The 15,398-nt window shown below is 37.4% G+C and overlaps 1 protein-coding gene across 2 annotated transcripts; it reads left to right on the forward strand.

The window, feature by feature from the left end:
- Nucleotides 1-523: 523 nt before the first annotated feature.
- On the forward strand, nucleotides 524-14,704 carry pip5k1ab (phosphatidylinositol-4-phosphate 5-kinase, type I, alpha, b). Of its 2 annotated transcripts, XM_055047849.1 has the most exons (17): nucleotides 530-595; nucleotides 2,444-2,482; nucleotides 3,499-3,533; nucleotides 4,791-4,883; nucleotides 5,053-5,183; nucleotides 5,311-5,428; nucleotides 5,703-5,855; nucleotides 6,151-6,450; nucleotides 7,830-8,065; nucleotides 8,161-8,244; nucleotides 8,355-8,403; nucleotides 9,366-9,450; nucleotides 9,539-9,709; nucleotides 9,837-9,957; nucleotides 10,032-10,094; nucleotides 10,621-10,720; nucleotides 10,807-14,704. In XM_055047849.1, exons 1-17 carry the CDS (start codon nucleotides 550-552, stop codon nucleotides 10,807-10,809), a joined length of 1,827 nt encoding a protein of 608 aa, XP_054903824.1. In that variant the 5' UTR covers nucleotides 530-549; the 3' UTR covers nucleotides 10,810-14,704. The 2 variants fall into 2 exon arrangements, with proteins under 2 accessions (XP_054903825.1, XP_054903824.1); XM_055047850.1 differs by lacking the exon at nucleotides 2,444-2,482 and having other exon boundaries at nucleotides 524-595.
- The last annotated feature ends 694 nt before the right edge of the window (nucleotides 14,705-15,398 follow it).

Here is a 15,398-nt window from a genome sequence, read left to right on the forward strand (position 1 = left end):
CATCTTGCGCAGGGTACCAAAACAGGATCATATTAAACTTCAGGAGTCATTAATATTATTTGTCGTGTTATCATCCCACCTTGAAGGAGAACATTTTGATAAAAATGTGACGCTGACTTACAATGATTGTGTTCAAATTTCTGATCTGCACTGTAGAAAGATGGCAGGACACTTTGAATTAGAAACTAAAGTACTGTATATATTATTAAGGCTTGACCACTGTGGTCATACACAATATTAATATCAATGGTAATAATAATTAAAATTTTATTTTCTCTTATGTGTCATTTTATATATTTATGTGAATAATATATTCTGATCTGGTAATTATACATTTTTATACATTATTAGTATTAGTATTAATAAAACTAACTTTATGAAAGTTCTGGAGGTTACTATAAATGAATTAAATACTCTTTCTCTAAAAAACGTTTTTTCATGGGTTTAAGGCAGCAAAAGAAAAATATATTTCACGTCTGTTCGCTGGGGGCGCCAGTGTGCAGAGATCAGAATTCAACCGGAGCTGCAGTTTGTGATGGTCCAGGCGTAATGGCGACTGCTGAAACAGCAGACTCGGGATCAACAGTCCCGACAGGTAGCGTGTCAATTTATCTTCCTCCTTTGTTTTTTGAAAACTGAGATGTAAACAGACAGAGGGAGCGTTATGTGGTTATGAAAATGAGTCCACAAGGTAGTTATGGCTTTTTCAGTTAGCATGTAGCCAGTTAGCATGGGAGATTTCATCAGAACAAATGAACGGAGTGATAGCTAGCTTAGTTAGCTGCGTCGGTAATTAACATGAGCGAAGCGTGTTTTTGTATTCAGTATATCCTTCCATTGTTTCAAACCCGCTGTATACAAAGACGCAATATGTTTTTGATAATAAAAATAAATATCTAGGACCAATTATATTAAGCCGGTGGCGACGCTAAGCTTATAACGAAGCATCCTCGGCAACAGGAGAAACTCAGTAATAAAGCTAGTTATTGTAAAGCAGCAATAAAGGATAGTTTCTTCGTAATTTAAACATTCAAATTCTTAATTTAAACTTTCACTGGTTTTCGATCTGTGGTAAAGGAAAAATCCGCTCTACATTTGTCACGTTCTGCCTCCGGGTCCGTTATTTTCCTCTGTGAGGTTTCACAGTTGACATGGTGCATCATCTCAATTGACATCCTACAACCCTTTAACTAGCAACACATGCTTATCATGCTTTCACCTTTAGTGTATGTATTCACTCTCTTTTTTTTGTTCAGCTGTTTAATCCTGGATCACTGATTTCAATTAGCTTTGACAACAAGGTTAAAATGAAATAAATAAGGAATAAGTATTTAATATGTTTTCTCTAAGTTGTAACTAAAATGTTTTTGAACCGTCGCCTGCATCAGATTATGATGGTTCTTTCTCCTTGTCATGAGAAGTTAGACTTTCTGAGTCCCAGTTAGTTATTTTCCCTGCATGTTGTGGAGTCACTCTGAACTGGTATCCACCCAGTTTGAATCTGTGATTAAAAATAGTGTCTTAAAAACACTCCATGGCTTAGTCCCAAAAACTGTTCATAAACAAGATACAGCAAACTGTCAGACACACAGTTTCATAACCTTGAGTGACAGTAACATAATGTAGTTTCTCTTCCAGTACTCACTGACCTTGTTTCCTATTTTGGGCCAAGAAACACTACTTTTTCAAACTGCTCATTGGCTGGAAAGGACATTAAAAGCATGCCCTATATTATTCTTTAGCTGCAGGTTTCTTGTGATAAAAGCTGGCAGAAACTTTAGTAGATGGAGAGGAAAAGATGGTTTGTCTTTTGCCTTTAGGCTTGCCACTGATGAGCAGAATCCATTAAGTAGTCGGGTTAGTTTAATTCCTTTCTTCTTTGTGTATTATTAATGAATTTCACTTCGACGTTTGAGGAAAGCATTAAAACTAGATATGTATACAGATTACCAAAAATATAACAAGAGCTCTTTGCAAATGAATGGTAAATGGCCTGTACTTGTATAGTGCTTTATCATTCACACACGCACACATGGTGGTAAGGTACTGCAATCTAGTCACAGCTGCCCAGAGGCAGTCTGACTGCTGGTGATGGTGCCACCGGGTCCTCAGACCACCACTAGCAGGCAAGGCGGGTGAAGTGTCTTGCCCCAGGACACAACGATGGAGGCGGATGGAGAGGCAATCGAGCCACCTACCCACTGATTGCGGGATGAACTCAAACCACGTTCACCCCAGAGCTACAAGAAATCTAGTTGTTTTCAGCAGGCGCACATCATTTTGCCCCTTCGTACTTATGCAGTTTTGGTCATTTCACTGGTTTGAGCGGTTGCTTACTGCTATACTTTTCAAACCCAAAGTGTTTTATTTTTAAATATAATCACTATTGCCTTCGTTCTCACAAGAACGAGCCAGTTCAGGCTGACCGTGTCCTGCTTCACAGATATAAGGACTCAGTTCTGGAGGAGAGCTCTGCAGCGAGGTACCAGCATGGGTGTGATTCAGTGACTCTCTGTGTGTTTGAGCAGAAAATGCATTGGTACTGGTGATGCAGTGTGTTTTACATAATGATGGGGAATGTGGGCAGACTGATGCTCATTGTTTCCCGCCGGATTGCAGTGTGTCCTTGATAACCGAGACAAGGAGCATGATATTCTGTGATTTGGCTTGTTTTGCTGAAATATCTTCTTACAGTCCATTGGATAAAACAAAACACATTTTTGATAATTTTTCTAGCTTTGAATGTCTCATTTTCTGTCATCAGTGTTTTTGTATACATTTTGACCAGCGTTTGTGTAGCTTTGCAGTAGATGTTGCCATTGGTTACAAGTAACGGGATTGAACAGTGGGCGACGGAATAAGCTTGCAAAACAAGTTTATGTAAGGACAAAGTTGTGTGACCTCACAAACATTATGTGCTGAGATTTCACTTCTGATATCTAGTTAAAGTGTGCATGTCTAAATACAGATCTTTACTAGTTGTTGGGCATAACATACAGCTTGTTTGTGAAAGCTGTAAAACGATACAGCTTTTACACTTCTTTTATTGACTAAGTGGCTTGATTTGGGAAATTTTAAGAATATGAACAATATTTGCCATTATGGAGTTAATCTAAGTGATGAAAGCAAGTTTTGCAAGACTAAAGGTAGGCAGCAGCCATTTCTCTGAAGTCGTAGTGATGTTGACACACATCCTCCGGGAGCGGATGAATGTGGAGCAGTCATCACAGGGGAGAAGTAGCTCCAATTCACATAGATCTGACATATCAGATGGAGCAGTCAGTAACTGTGGCCGCATTTAGGTCTGGACTCGTCATTTCCCAAATAGTCATCACTCTTTACTGGAAATAGCCCTCCTAATTAACCAGCAGAGGGTTTTATGTTCGGCCATTGATGGATTCTTTCATGACAAAGACTTTTAAGCGGCTGAGTTTGATTTTAGTCGTTCTAGAGATTGCATGTCATAAACAAACTTTTTTTTTTTTTTGTATCTTTTAGGGGCCAGCAGCATTCGGAAAATGGCCCCTGCTGAGGTAAGGATACCAGAAGAAGTTTAGTAGTCATGAGAAATTTACATTTTTAAGGTATCATTGCAATTGGAAGTGTTTTTTTTTTCTTTTTCTTTCAGTGTTATCACATTATTTTCTACCAAAAACGCCTGTGATTACAAATATGTAGATGAGTTATATTGATTTAATGAGTTTAACAAAAAGACAAATTAGAAAACATGCAGCTCCTTTACAGAATATATTTTAAATCTTTTGTACATAAAATGACTTAGGAAAAAAATGTATGCACTACACAGGAGAGTAAACAAACAGTCCTGTCTATCAGTTCCTGACATGAATTTAAAATTCAATCATTACATGAGTGTGATATGGCTACCATCATTATATATCAACCATTTCTATCCATGAAGATGCAGTATGCCAATGTTTTTTAAAGGTTCAATTTTAATGTATAAAAGTGGTTTATTATTTTAGGAGCAAAAGCAATAATTTTTGCCTTAAAAAATAAAATCAGCTTCTTTATGTTATGCATGTTTTTAGAAATTTTGCATACATTTCTAAAAATTTATAGTGAAACTTAAAATGTGAGAATTTTATAGCAGCCAGTTCCTGGTCTCTACATTGTGATATGGTCATACTGACTCTCGTACCACTGTTTACGTTCAGGATGCTGCTGCCTCTCCGGCCTGTTTTATGGTTTAAAACAACTTCTGAACATCTGTCATGTGTTACACAAACACAGATTGAGTGAAAATTAGACAACCTGGAGAAATATCTGAATATTTTCACATGAAGTGTTTAATAAACTCTTGCATCTTTTCTACAGATAATTACCTGGACTGTTAGTCAATCTCAAAACTCAAGACTCAAATGAAACTCAAAGTAAAGTTAATCAAAATAAAGCCTGCTTTTATGATACAACACAGACGTTAGACTTCTGACACCAAAATTCTAATGGTGTTGAAATACAGACAACAAACGTGTTATGTTTTATGTGTTATGTTTTATTAGAACCACAGCATTGCTTTTGTAAACCACATTTATGCTTAATGGCTCCAAAAGGCGGTATGACTGTTTTAATGGTGGCCTGTTAAAACTATAAATGATACTATGTCAGACAAATAAGTCTTTATTTGGTTATTTAACTAATGGCTTCACAGGTCTTTGTAGACTTGTGAATTATGTTTAATAAGTCTGTCCTGACGTTTACACCCCGTAAGTCCTCTGTTTTCACAAACATTTCACTGAGAGTTTTTTTTTTTTCTTTTTCTTGCTGCACAGTTGCCTGGTTCTTCAAGCACAACTCAAAGTATGAAGAAGACCATCGGGCACCGGGGTGTTGAGACCACCACCGGAGAGACCACGTACAAAAAGGTTAAAGATAAGAAAAACCCTTTGTGTAAATCCATAAATATATTAAATATTTATATTTGATGTTTCTGTGACTGGAAGCTCATACATAGCTGTTTAAAAATAAGACTCGAAAGGGGTGAAATATTGTTTGTTCCCTTGCTAACTCTGTTTTCCTTTCTGACCTCTTTAGACCACGTCATCTGCCCTAAAGGGAGCAATCCAATTGGGCATTGCTCACACAGTTGGCAGCCTAAGCCAAAAGGCAGAACGAGATGTTCTCATGCAGGACTTTGTGGTGGTTGAAAGCATCTTCTTTCCCAGGTTGGTGAAAATTTTTAAGCAAGATATCTATGAAAAAATGCTTTTTTTTTTTCTTGTAATTTAAATTCTGTTAAGTTGTTGGAGCTTGAATCTCATGCCATCTCGCCGTGTCTCATTTGTTTTCCAGTGAAGGGAGTAACCTGACCCCTGCTCATCACTACAGCGACTTCCGCTTTAAGACCTACGCTCCTATTGCTTTCCGATACTTCAGAGAAATGTTTGGCATTCGGCCAGATGACTACCTGGTTAGTACTGGAACAAACCTCATCCTGCCATTTTCACAGCTACAGCTTTTCTTAAGCCTTCAGCGATTCTTCAATGGTGTTTAGCTTTTACTTTGAAAGTACTTTTAGCTAAATCTAGATTATATGTTTAATATTTGAATTAACCATTTTCATTTTTTACTTATTCCAAAATTGACAGTACATTTAGAAAACAGTTTTTATCTCTGTTACAATTGTTTGGCATAGGTTAAAAGTGTTTTTCAGATAATGACAGACATTTTCATCTCTGTTAAAGTATTCGTTGTGCAATGAGCCACTAATCGAGTTGTCAAACCCGGGAGCCAGTGGATCCATCTTCTATGTTTCTAGTGACGATGAGTTTATCATCAAGACAGTTCAACACAAAGAGGCAGAATTTCTTCAGAAGCTCTTACCAGGTTATTTCATGGTGAGTCTTTACAGTGTTTACAGGATAGTGGATTATTATTATTATTATTGCATTAACTATTACTATCTTGTGGACTGCAGTTTGTTGTTGCAGTTGTTTTTAATTTTGGATACAGATGCCTCTTCTGGTACTTGCTGCCCCTGTGGCAATCTGAACATTAGCTATAAAATTATGTAACATCCTTGGTCTTTTTAATGTGTGCATATATGAAGGGGGAAAAAAATCTTATTGGTATTTTTTGGGTTGTACATGGTGTAAAAAGATTAATGGTAAATTTTTTTTAAATCTTTTCCAGAATATAAACCAAAACAAGCGCACCCTGCTGCCTAAATTCTATGGACTGTACTGCGTTCAGGCAGGGGGGAAGAATATCCGCATCGTTGTAATGAATAACCTTCTTCCCCGGATCATTCCCATGCACCTAAAATACGACTTAAAGGGCTCCACCTATAAGAGACGAGCCTCTCCTAAGGAAAGAGAAAAAGCTGTTCCTACTTATAAAGACCTGGATTTTATCCAGGACATGCCTGACGGTTTGCTGCTGGAAGCCGACAACTATAATGCCCTATGCAAGACTATTCAGAGGGACTGCTTGGTGAGTCTCACAGAGACACTTGTTTTTGTTGACTGATTATTATTTAAGGATCATTCACTGAAGAATACTGACCGAGTTCACATCTTGAGAACAGAATACTTTATTATTATACAGACAGAGACTACAGATAGCTCCATTGCCAACATAGTTCTTTTATATGTTGGTGAACTAAAGATTTATATTGGGCAATTATTGGGTTAATGTGCTGAGTGAGTTTTTCCAACAATTCACTTTGAATGCCAGTGTGGAAAATTGTTGGTCTGTTAAGCATGAATTACTGCAGTTGCTTGTTTTGTAGTGATTACATGTTGTTTTAGACGGCTCTTTTTCCACTGCTTTTCTTTTCTTCTTTCTTAGTTTTGTTCCGTTCCTTGTTCTTTTTTGGACAATGTTATATAAAAAAAAAAAAAAACCTGACTCGCCAGCAAGGCATGTTTGGGTTGGGGTATTTATTAACATTTATTAACATTTTTGACTGGTTTGGACAAGAGTCATTGTTTGGATGAAACTAAGATTCTCATTTTTCCAAATATTTGTATTCAGTCATTTTGTTTCAAGCGTAGCATTTTCGTAGTTTATCTACACTTTGTGCAGTGAACCTCTTTCTGTTCTTGATTCAGAATTTGCCAAATCTTCTGTGGAACGTGACGTGATAAAAATCCACCTATTCATGATTTCTTTTCTATTGTTCATATCTTATATATTCTGAAGAAAATGCAGCTTGGGAAGCTGAAATAACAGTGCAGTGCTTCTCGATGTGCTGTTGGTTGGCATTTGTAAAGCAGCAAACAGCTGGGGGTCCACTGTATTCCTCGATATCTGTAACTGACTCATACCAAGTTACTTACTGTTCCGTAGTAACTTGTAACCAGCTTTTTGAATTGTCGAGATTTATGTAGACTTTTGTCTTCCACACAGCTATTTAAAAGAAGCTGGTTTGACCAGATATGATTTTTTATCCTGGGACCTTAAAAAATAACTTGGAACATGAACACAATTTTTATTTTCTGTGCTGTAGAGCAGCTAAGATGTCAAGCATGTTCATTATAGTGACTTTAATACCTTTAGCTTTGATATAAGTAAGTGGTTTATTCAATTTACGTGCTTCTAATGATGTCCTATTTTTTCTTTCTACTACTGGGAAAGACAATATCAAGTTATTTTATTTTATAACCAGATAGGGAAGTTTCTGTCCTACATAGTTTGGCAAGTTGTATTACAGCATATTAGAAGCTTGTTAGGAACAGATGCATTACCAGTCGTGGCTCATCAGCTCATCAATTTGCAACTGTTGTTTAAGTGATTTTCTCCTCTCTTGGGGAATTTTCTTTACTGAGTACATAAGCAGCTAATTCATTCTGTTGGTTCATTTCTCGCAGCTTCTGCAGAGTTTCAAGATCATGGACTACAGTTTGTTGATGGGCATCCACAACATGGAACAAGCAAGTCGAGAGCGTGAGCGCAGCGGAGGTAACTCGGGGGACAGCGTGGCCCTGGAAGGTCCAGTGACTCCTGATCAGCGTCGACCACAAGCCCAGAAAAGTTTGTACTGTACCGCCATGGAGTCCATCCAGGGCGAAGCTCGGGTAAAAGGAGCTCTGGATTCAGAAGACCAGTAAGTGTAGCTACCAGCAGATCCAAGCTTGTAGTCTTTTGTGGGGTTGGGGTTATGAAATGATGAAACGTGTTGTTCTGTCCCTGACTTTACAGTGTGGGAGGAATTCCAGCTCGCAATGTGAAAGGAGAGAGGTTACTCATTTACATTGGCATTATTGACATTCTCCAGTCCTACAGGTAGGTGTTGAATTCTTTTTAAATGACTAAGTTTTTTGTTCTTAAGAACAAGAATGCCTTTAATTTATTTAAAAAGCTCTCACCAGTTTTATTATGGTAATGTTATTTAGGTTTATTAAGAAGTTGGAACACTCCTGGAAAGCACTGGTCCATGATGGGGTAAGAACCTCAATGTGATGTACTGCAATTAAACTACCTGCTTGCTAGTAATAAAAGTTTCAGTATTTTTATGATTAACTTCAATGTTTACTAATGATTTAATTAAGTAAAAGAAACACAATGAAATAAGTAACACCTCGCAATCAGGAGCTGCGCTGCAGTACTCTAACATCCTTTCTTTAACACTAATTCTAGTCTTCAACCCTGTGCTATAGATTAAAGCGGGAGCTTTATCACCAGGGAATTAATTGTTGAAAATATTAATTTGTTTAAATCTAAGATTTATCGAAGGTTCATTGATTTCTCAGGAACCTAAAGCATAAGATTTTAACAGACCTGCTTGTAATACATAATGTTTATCTGAGAGAGGAAAGCTGATGGAACATTTCAAAGTTTCTGAACCTCTTTTGACCAGTCAGCTTTCAACAGCAAATGAGCCGCAATAGAAGAGGAAGATGGGGCTTTACTGTAGTAGAAAATCAGACTGCTCACTCACAGAACCAACTGGATCACTATCGGGGTGCAGTTTCCCCAATCGCCTGATGGAAAAACTGTTGGCACAAACAGCTGTTGTTTGACTGGAAGGCTGTTGATTTTGGCACAGTTGGTTAGATCCTTTACTGGTTTCTCACTTTGGATTTGGACCCACAGTATCAACGACAAGAACCTTTCTTTTGGTAAGTCCCTAATTGACAGAGACACATTCAAAGAGTGGGCAGTTGAACAATATCTTACAGGAACATGACAAAATTAATATATACGTATCAAAACATACAATGCTAATACAAATCTTTATCACAACTGAATCTTGCTTGGGGATCAGGCCTGGCTAGAGTCTGAAACCAGGCTTGTTGAATATCCTGCAAAGTAATTTTTACGAGCTTTGTAGAAAAACAGCTGTAGCGGATTGGTCAAATTTGATATGTTTATTTGTGTTATGGGTTATGTCTTTCTCGTTTCAGGACACGGTTTCAGTTCACAGACCTGGTTTCTATGCGGAACGTTTCCAGCAGTTTATGTGCAACACAGTTTTCAAGAAAATTCCACGTAAGGATCTTTGTGTTTTACTAAACCTAGGTTTAGCTGTTGCTTTGTTTATATTGATTCATAATCTTGTTCCCAATCTCTCCTTCAGTTAAGCCGTCACCCTCTAAGAAGAGTCGTGGTGGAGGCCAGGGTGGGCTTAGACGAGCCCCCACTTTGGTGGGTCCTACTCCACTCTCCCACACAGCGGGACAGTCTGCTGGTGACTCCAGACTAGTCTATCACAGCCATTTTAAAAGCACTGAGTCAGAGGCTGAGACCGGTAAGTGTTGTTATCACAGTTGCTCTGTTGTCTCTGTACCTACCTACTCACTTTCATTTATACTCGTTTCTGTACCCATTGCACTGGTTTTGGAAATTGGAGTGTTTGTTCTTTCGTTGGTTGTTAGGTGTTCAGTCAGACAAACCAGATCTGGTTCCTAGGACTCCTCCACCAGCTGACGCTGAGGCCAATCTATCCACCTCATCTCTAGGCAGCGCAGGAGGAGGCTCTGCCTCTCCTCCGCTACGGTAGAACCTTTTCTCTATCGTTGCTCTTTTTTGCTCTTTCAGCTGCTTCTGGTCTGAGTGACATTTCTCTGCAGGTCTGTTGGAGTCGAAGTACACAAATCAGCAAACACAGATCATGATCAGGGAACTTCCCACAGGTATACACTCAAAGTCTTACTGGCATGGTTTGTTTATTGCGTTAAAGCAAATAGATTATCCAATAAAGATTAGGGACAAAGAATGCCAAAGGTTGGAAGTGATTGCATATATGTGATATGAAACTTTTAAATCTATGTAGTACTTCTCCCTGTACTACAAAAGCAAAGCCAAAAGGCTTTGCTTTCAATTGAGCTGTGAGAAAATATATATTTTAATGAAAGACTATGCTCCTACAACAATAATAATAGTTTAAGTGGCAATTTGTTTAATGTTATTTGTTATAGTCGCTGTAATAATTATCTGGTAAAAGGTTTTATGTCCATCCATCACAAGTGGTTTTGGTTTCCAGCTGCTTATAGCAGGTTGTGTGCCCACCTCCGTTGCATTTCTATGTAGCCTGCAGAAAGGAAAGTTGAGCCGTTTGTGCCAGTAAATTGTCTCCTGAAGGGTTAATACTAAGTGCTTTGCTTTTCACTTGCCTGTGTGAGTCATTTCGCCTTATTAATTACATTCTCTTTGTTCCAGTTTGGGGGCGGAAGGGGCTGCTGATAATTCAACCAACGTGTCTGGAAATGAAGAGGTAGTTTCTCTCTCCGACATCATCCCAGAGACTAACATCTGTTTTGTAAGTCTAACTAGTGTTTTTTCACGTTTTTCTTGCAGCAGTGATGGATTATGACAAGGTTACTAACAGCAGTTTATATTTCACAGTGAAAAAGAACAAAAAAAGAAAAAAACAAACAAACCTGGCCACATCTATGAAGATGAGGCACTTCTGGATGCGACAAGGTGGTTGGAAGTAAGATCAACATGAATGAAAGTCATTTGTCCAAGACACCCCTCCTTAGCACTTGTGTAATTTAGTCAACCTTCAGTATAGACTTGAACCGCTCCGTGAACAACAAGGAGAGCCGTAATTTAAAAGAAGTGGACGACTTCAGGCTTCACAGGCTGTGTTTTCACATTTGAACACACAGCCTGGACAGCTGGTTTTCCACAGCTGTGCCAGAGAAAAGCTTTGGTCACTTGTGTGTTGTAATGAAGCAAGTCCTCTTTTTTTCTTATAGACAAAAGAGATGTGATTGTGCAGATAATCCAGCAGAAGCACACTGAGCTCAGAGCACATTAAGGGCAAACCTCTGTGGATGGAGGGAACAAATGGGTTCTGAATATGTGACAACACATCCTCTGTACCTCTGATCAGTAAAGACACCCTGAACTGACAATGTAGTTAATAGGAACCATTCAATCAACACTTGCTGCTTGACTCCACAATCACATATGCATTTCTTCCCTATTGTTACCTGTGTACAGTATTTGTATGGAATCAGAATAAGAGGCTCCAGCGGGTCCGGTCGAACCAAACCTGAGGACATAAGTTTAGTTTCTTGTTTTAAATTATTCTTGTAGAAGCCTCAGTGGTAGTATCAAGACATTTGCCACTGATGAATGTATTTTTATGTTCTTCTGAAGTAGAATCACTCTTACCACATTTATAACAATCTGAAAATCCTCCCAGTTCTGACGTAGCCACTAGGGACGCACCAATTGCAGTTTTCTGGCTGGTCACCGATCTTTAAAACGTCTGATCTCCCATTTCAGAATACAATTTTTTTTTTTTTTTCTTAAAAGTTGCTAAATATTGCAACAAAGTTCTTAAGTTGGTAACAGTGGGTGGCTATTGATAACCTGACCTGCTCAGACCTAATGGGCGGGTCTGACAGCCAGTCCTCTCTCAGCAGAGCAAAATGGGAAAGTGGTTGATTTAAAATTACTGATGTATTGTTGCTCCCCTAGTGGCCAGATTTGCTGAAGTAGGAATGACTACAGAGCAAAGTTTTTGCATCCTGGCTGGATAGTAGATGCTGGTAAATTAATGTTTTTATATATAGAATTGTAGTCATTTTTAAGTTATTGTCTATCTGTCATGTCTGTGCCTTGTGTGTCTTTCTTTGACTTTTTTATGTATAGCTGATATTGTTGAAGGTTAGTGCTGTAGTTGCACACAGAACCTGCCTTATCACTACTGCTGATGTTCATCAAACTGCCATTTGTATGTCCTAACTAACCAGTCAGTTGTGAGGGTTTACAAGAGTTTCAGATTTTAATGCAAACACTAACACCAGTTGCCAGTGTGGTTGATTTTTGTTTCTCCTGACTTCAAACAGGAGTCATCTCTGCTGGTTACAGAAATGACACTGAGTCTTAGACCAATATTATTAACCATGAGTTGATGGGAATTTTTTTAAGAGTTTTTGAAATGAGCTTCTGTTAAAAGGTTGCAAGCAGTAAATAACTTGCCTGCAGTAGATAACTGTCTTGGCATCTTTATTTAGTATAAATCCAGATTAGTTGGTCATAGAGGTTGAAGCTAAGTGCTTGTCTGAGAGGATCCAAGAGTAAAGAGGATTTCTTAAAAGGTCTTAAAACAAGTACAATCTAAAAAATATCAATAAAGACTCTTCTAGACTTTGAGATTTTTCTTTGTATGGCAGAATTTGTTGGGTGTGAATTTGTAGAGGATGTGTGACTAAGCAATTTTAATTGTAGGTTTTTCATGTCGTATTATGTTAGCTCATCTACAGCTCATAGTTTCTATTAGTTTAAACTGTAATAAAGTTTAATTAACTTGATCACAGTAACTCATTCAGCTTAAGTAAATATTAAAAATGCCCTAAGCTGTATTGAGACTGAAACAAAATGTTGGCATTTATTAATCAACAACAAAATGCCTCTGGGATTTTTACTATTACTCCATTACGTTAACGTTTTAATGACTTTATATGTGATATAAAGTGTACTCAATTTATTGCTAAAAATCATGCTTTTTTCTTGTTTTGTTTTTGGGGGTTTTTTGTGTGTGTCGGTGCGCGAGAAACCCACTGTCTCACATTCAGCTTCTGAACAAAACATCGGTGAACAAAAGCTGCACAACAAACAGCCTGTATAAAATACAAGGCGCCAGGAAGTCTGATGGAAAATATTCTGGGTTTCAATCAAAACATCTATGTGAATGCTACTTTAATAACATTCATTAACAATATATGAAATCAGACACAAAATCACCTTTGCTGCTTGTAACCTTTAAAAGAACTTGATTCAAAAATCCTGAAGATTGATGTATTTTAAAAGCCTTAGTGTTTATACACACAAATTTGGTTTCCTTTATTGTTTTGAATAATGATGTTTATTCGTGTTTAGAACATGAATAAAGCTAATAACGTAGTTGGTGTGAGTTTTCAGAAGGGACTTCTGTTGCAGAAATTAGATTTACTACGAAGTGACTGTAGCAAAACTTGCCATCTCATTTCCTGTTATTGTCTGAAGCATGTGCTCTATGCAGCCAAGAGGGAGCAGGAGAAACTAATCAAGAGAAGCAAAAAGGTTGTGCTCATACATGCAGAGTTGAGGGTATAGATGTAAGTCTTTTGTATTCATGGCACCAAAGAGAGAAGCAGAGCGGACACATGAGAGTGCGCCTGAGTTGAAGAATGTGTGATCCACTCCTACTTGGATTTATGTGTTTTTTTACCTGATAACAGAGGTAACCTGTGTTTTAAGGGTTTATGATGAAACTGGATGTTTGTTTTCCTCCTGAATCATTTCATTTCTGAAATGCTGAAATTATTGTGAATCCAGTAGATTTTTAAAAAAACTGTTTTTCTTTATCATACAGCTGAATTTCTTGTCTTGAGACATTTCAAATGATATTTCCACATTCCTGTTAAACTTCTATGTACTACAGCTGTGGTAGCGTTTAGGACCTGCTATTTCCCACTATTGTGTTCTGTAGATGATGTGCTTCAAGTATTTATGCTGAAATGTTAAATATTAACCATTTGAAACACATCTGTTGAGTTGCATTGGCTGAGAGTCAGACAGCCACCAAAATAACACTCCAAATATCTGATTCTAATTTGAGAAGTTTATATTGTGTTTTCCACAACTGTTTTTTTTTTTTTTTTTTTTTTTTTTTTTTTGTTGTTTTGTTTTGCTGTTTCTTAAAATATGTGGTTGTTAGGTTCAGGATGAAGACCAAGTCTAAGATTTTCTACCACACTATGGCACAATAGAAACATCTTTTGGTGCTCTGAGGATGCAGGCAGGTGTAGACACTACAAAGTTGAAGTAATGCAATACAAACTGCAATCTGCCACCTCTCAGCCCTGTGGGGTTTATTTATTTATGCGATCAATTGTTGTAGGCTGAAGTGATAGAAGGTTATTTACTGTTGATGATTGTAAACTGACTGAAGGATGTCTGAAACTTTATAGCTTTTAATGCCTATAAAGGGAGACTATTTGACAATTTCACATTTTATATTTCATGTTTAGATTGTGATACAATATTCTCTCCATCTTTCTGGCTCTTCCATTGTTTTTCTACATGAATGTTTCAAATGGCTTACGAGCCAGTGTTGCTGGTTGTCCTATATGCTTCAATTACTATATTTTTACGGTGTATAAATGTGCATATGTACATATAAGTCACGGAAATGCCTTCTCATACAACATGAACTGCCTGTTCTCCTGCCATCTTTCAGTTAAAGTATGTGGTGATTATGTTTTTATGTCTGATTTGAAGGATTAAACATATTTTCTAAATCTGTCATTGGCTTACATTGTGTTATTAATTTTAATAGGAAGTAATTTTAGAGCCCATCTTGTTTTAAGATTGGGATGGAATGTAGATGATCTTGTGTCTGACTTTGTTACATAACTTCAGCTTCCTCCTCCTCCACAAAACTGTGATAACAAACTCCTGGGCTCTCCAGCTATCCATCTGCAATCTGGAAACTGCAACGACGAGCAGAAAAAGAAGAAAAACAACATTTTACCCAAAGAACATTATTTAAGCAAATTTTCATGAAAAAACTTCCAGTTTGTCTTAAATGCAACTGACATTTAAAATTGAAATGCAAATGTTTTAAATTTATAACATAAACAGTCAGGTAGCGGGTTTTGCAATTGCAAAACTGCATGCAATAAACAGAAGGTGTTGTTTACTTTTGTAGAAATATTGTTCACATTCCAATATATCCAGTAGTCAACTTCTTAGCCTCAATTTATTGATTCTGCAGTTCACCTGATCAATAAAAAAAGCACAGTTATTTTTATTCCATTTCCTGGAGCTATTTCCATGAGATGATGTATTGGCAAATATAACTTCTAAATTAGCACCAAGGCAGCTGTATGATTCACCTAACAGTAGCTGTAAATTAACCCTAATAAGAACAACAAATACAAGTAATCCTAAGTAAGCCAAAATAATAATAATGCCTGTTTTCAACTAAGGATCAACAC

This window comes from Poeciliopsis prolifica, unplaced genomic scaffold, assembly GCF_027474105.1.
Source record: "Poeciliopsis prolifica strain line A6 unplaced genomic scaffold, Auburn_PproV2 SCAFFOLD026, whole genome shotgun sequence".
Classification (NCBI taxonomy): Eukaryota; Metazoa; Chordata; class Actinopteri; order Cyprinodontiformes; family Poeciliidae; genus Poeciliopsis; species Poeciliopsis prolifica.

Bases quoted from the DNA above. Each gene is read 5' to 3' on its own strand.
- pip5k1ab (XM_055047849.1), top strand. From the start codon at position 550: ATGGCGACTGCTGAAACAGCAGACTCGGGATCAACAGTCCCGACAG. The intron at 5,184-5,310 runs GTTGGTGAAAAT...TTTGTTTTCCAG, and splicing joins GAAAGCATCTTCTTTCCCAG to TGAAGGGAGTAACCTGACCC. The intron at 5,429-5,702 runs GTTAGTACTGGA...TCTCTGTTAAAG, and splicing joins TTCGGCCAGATGACTACCTG to TATTCGTTGTGCAATGAGCC.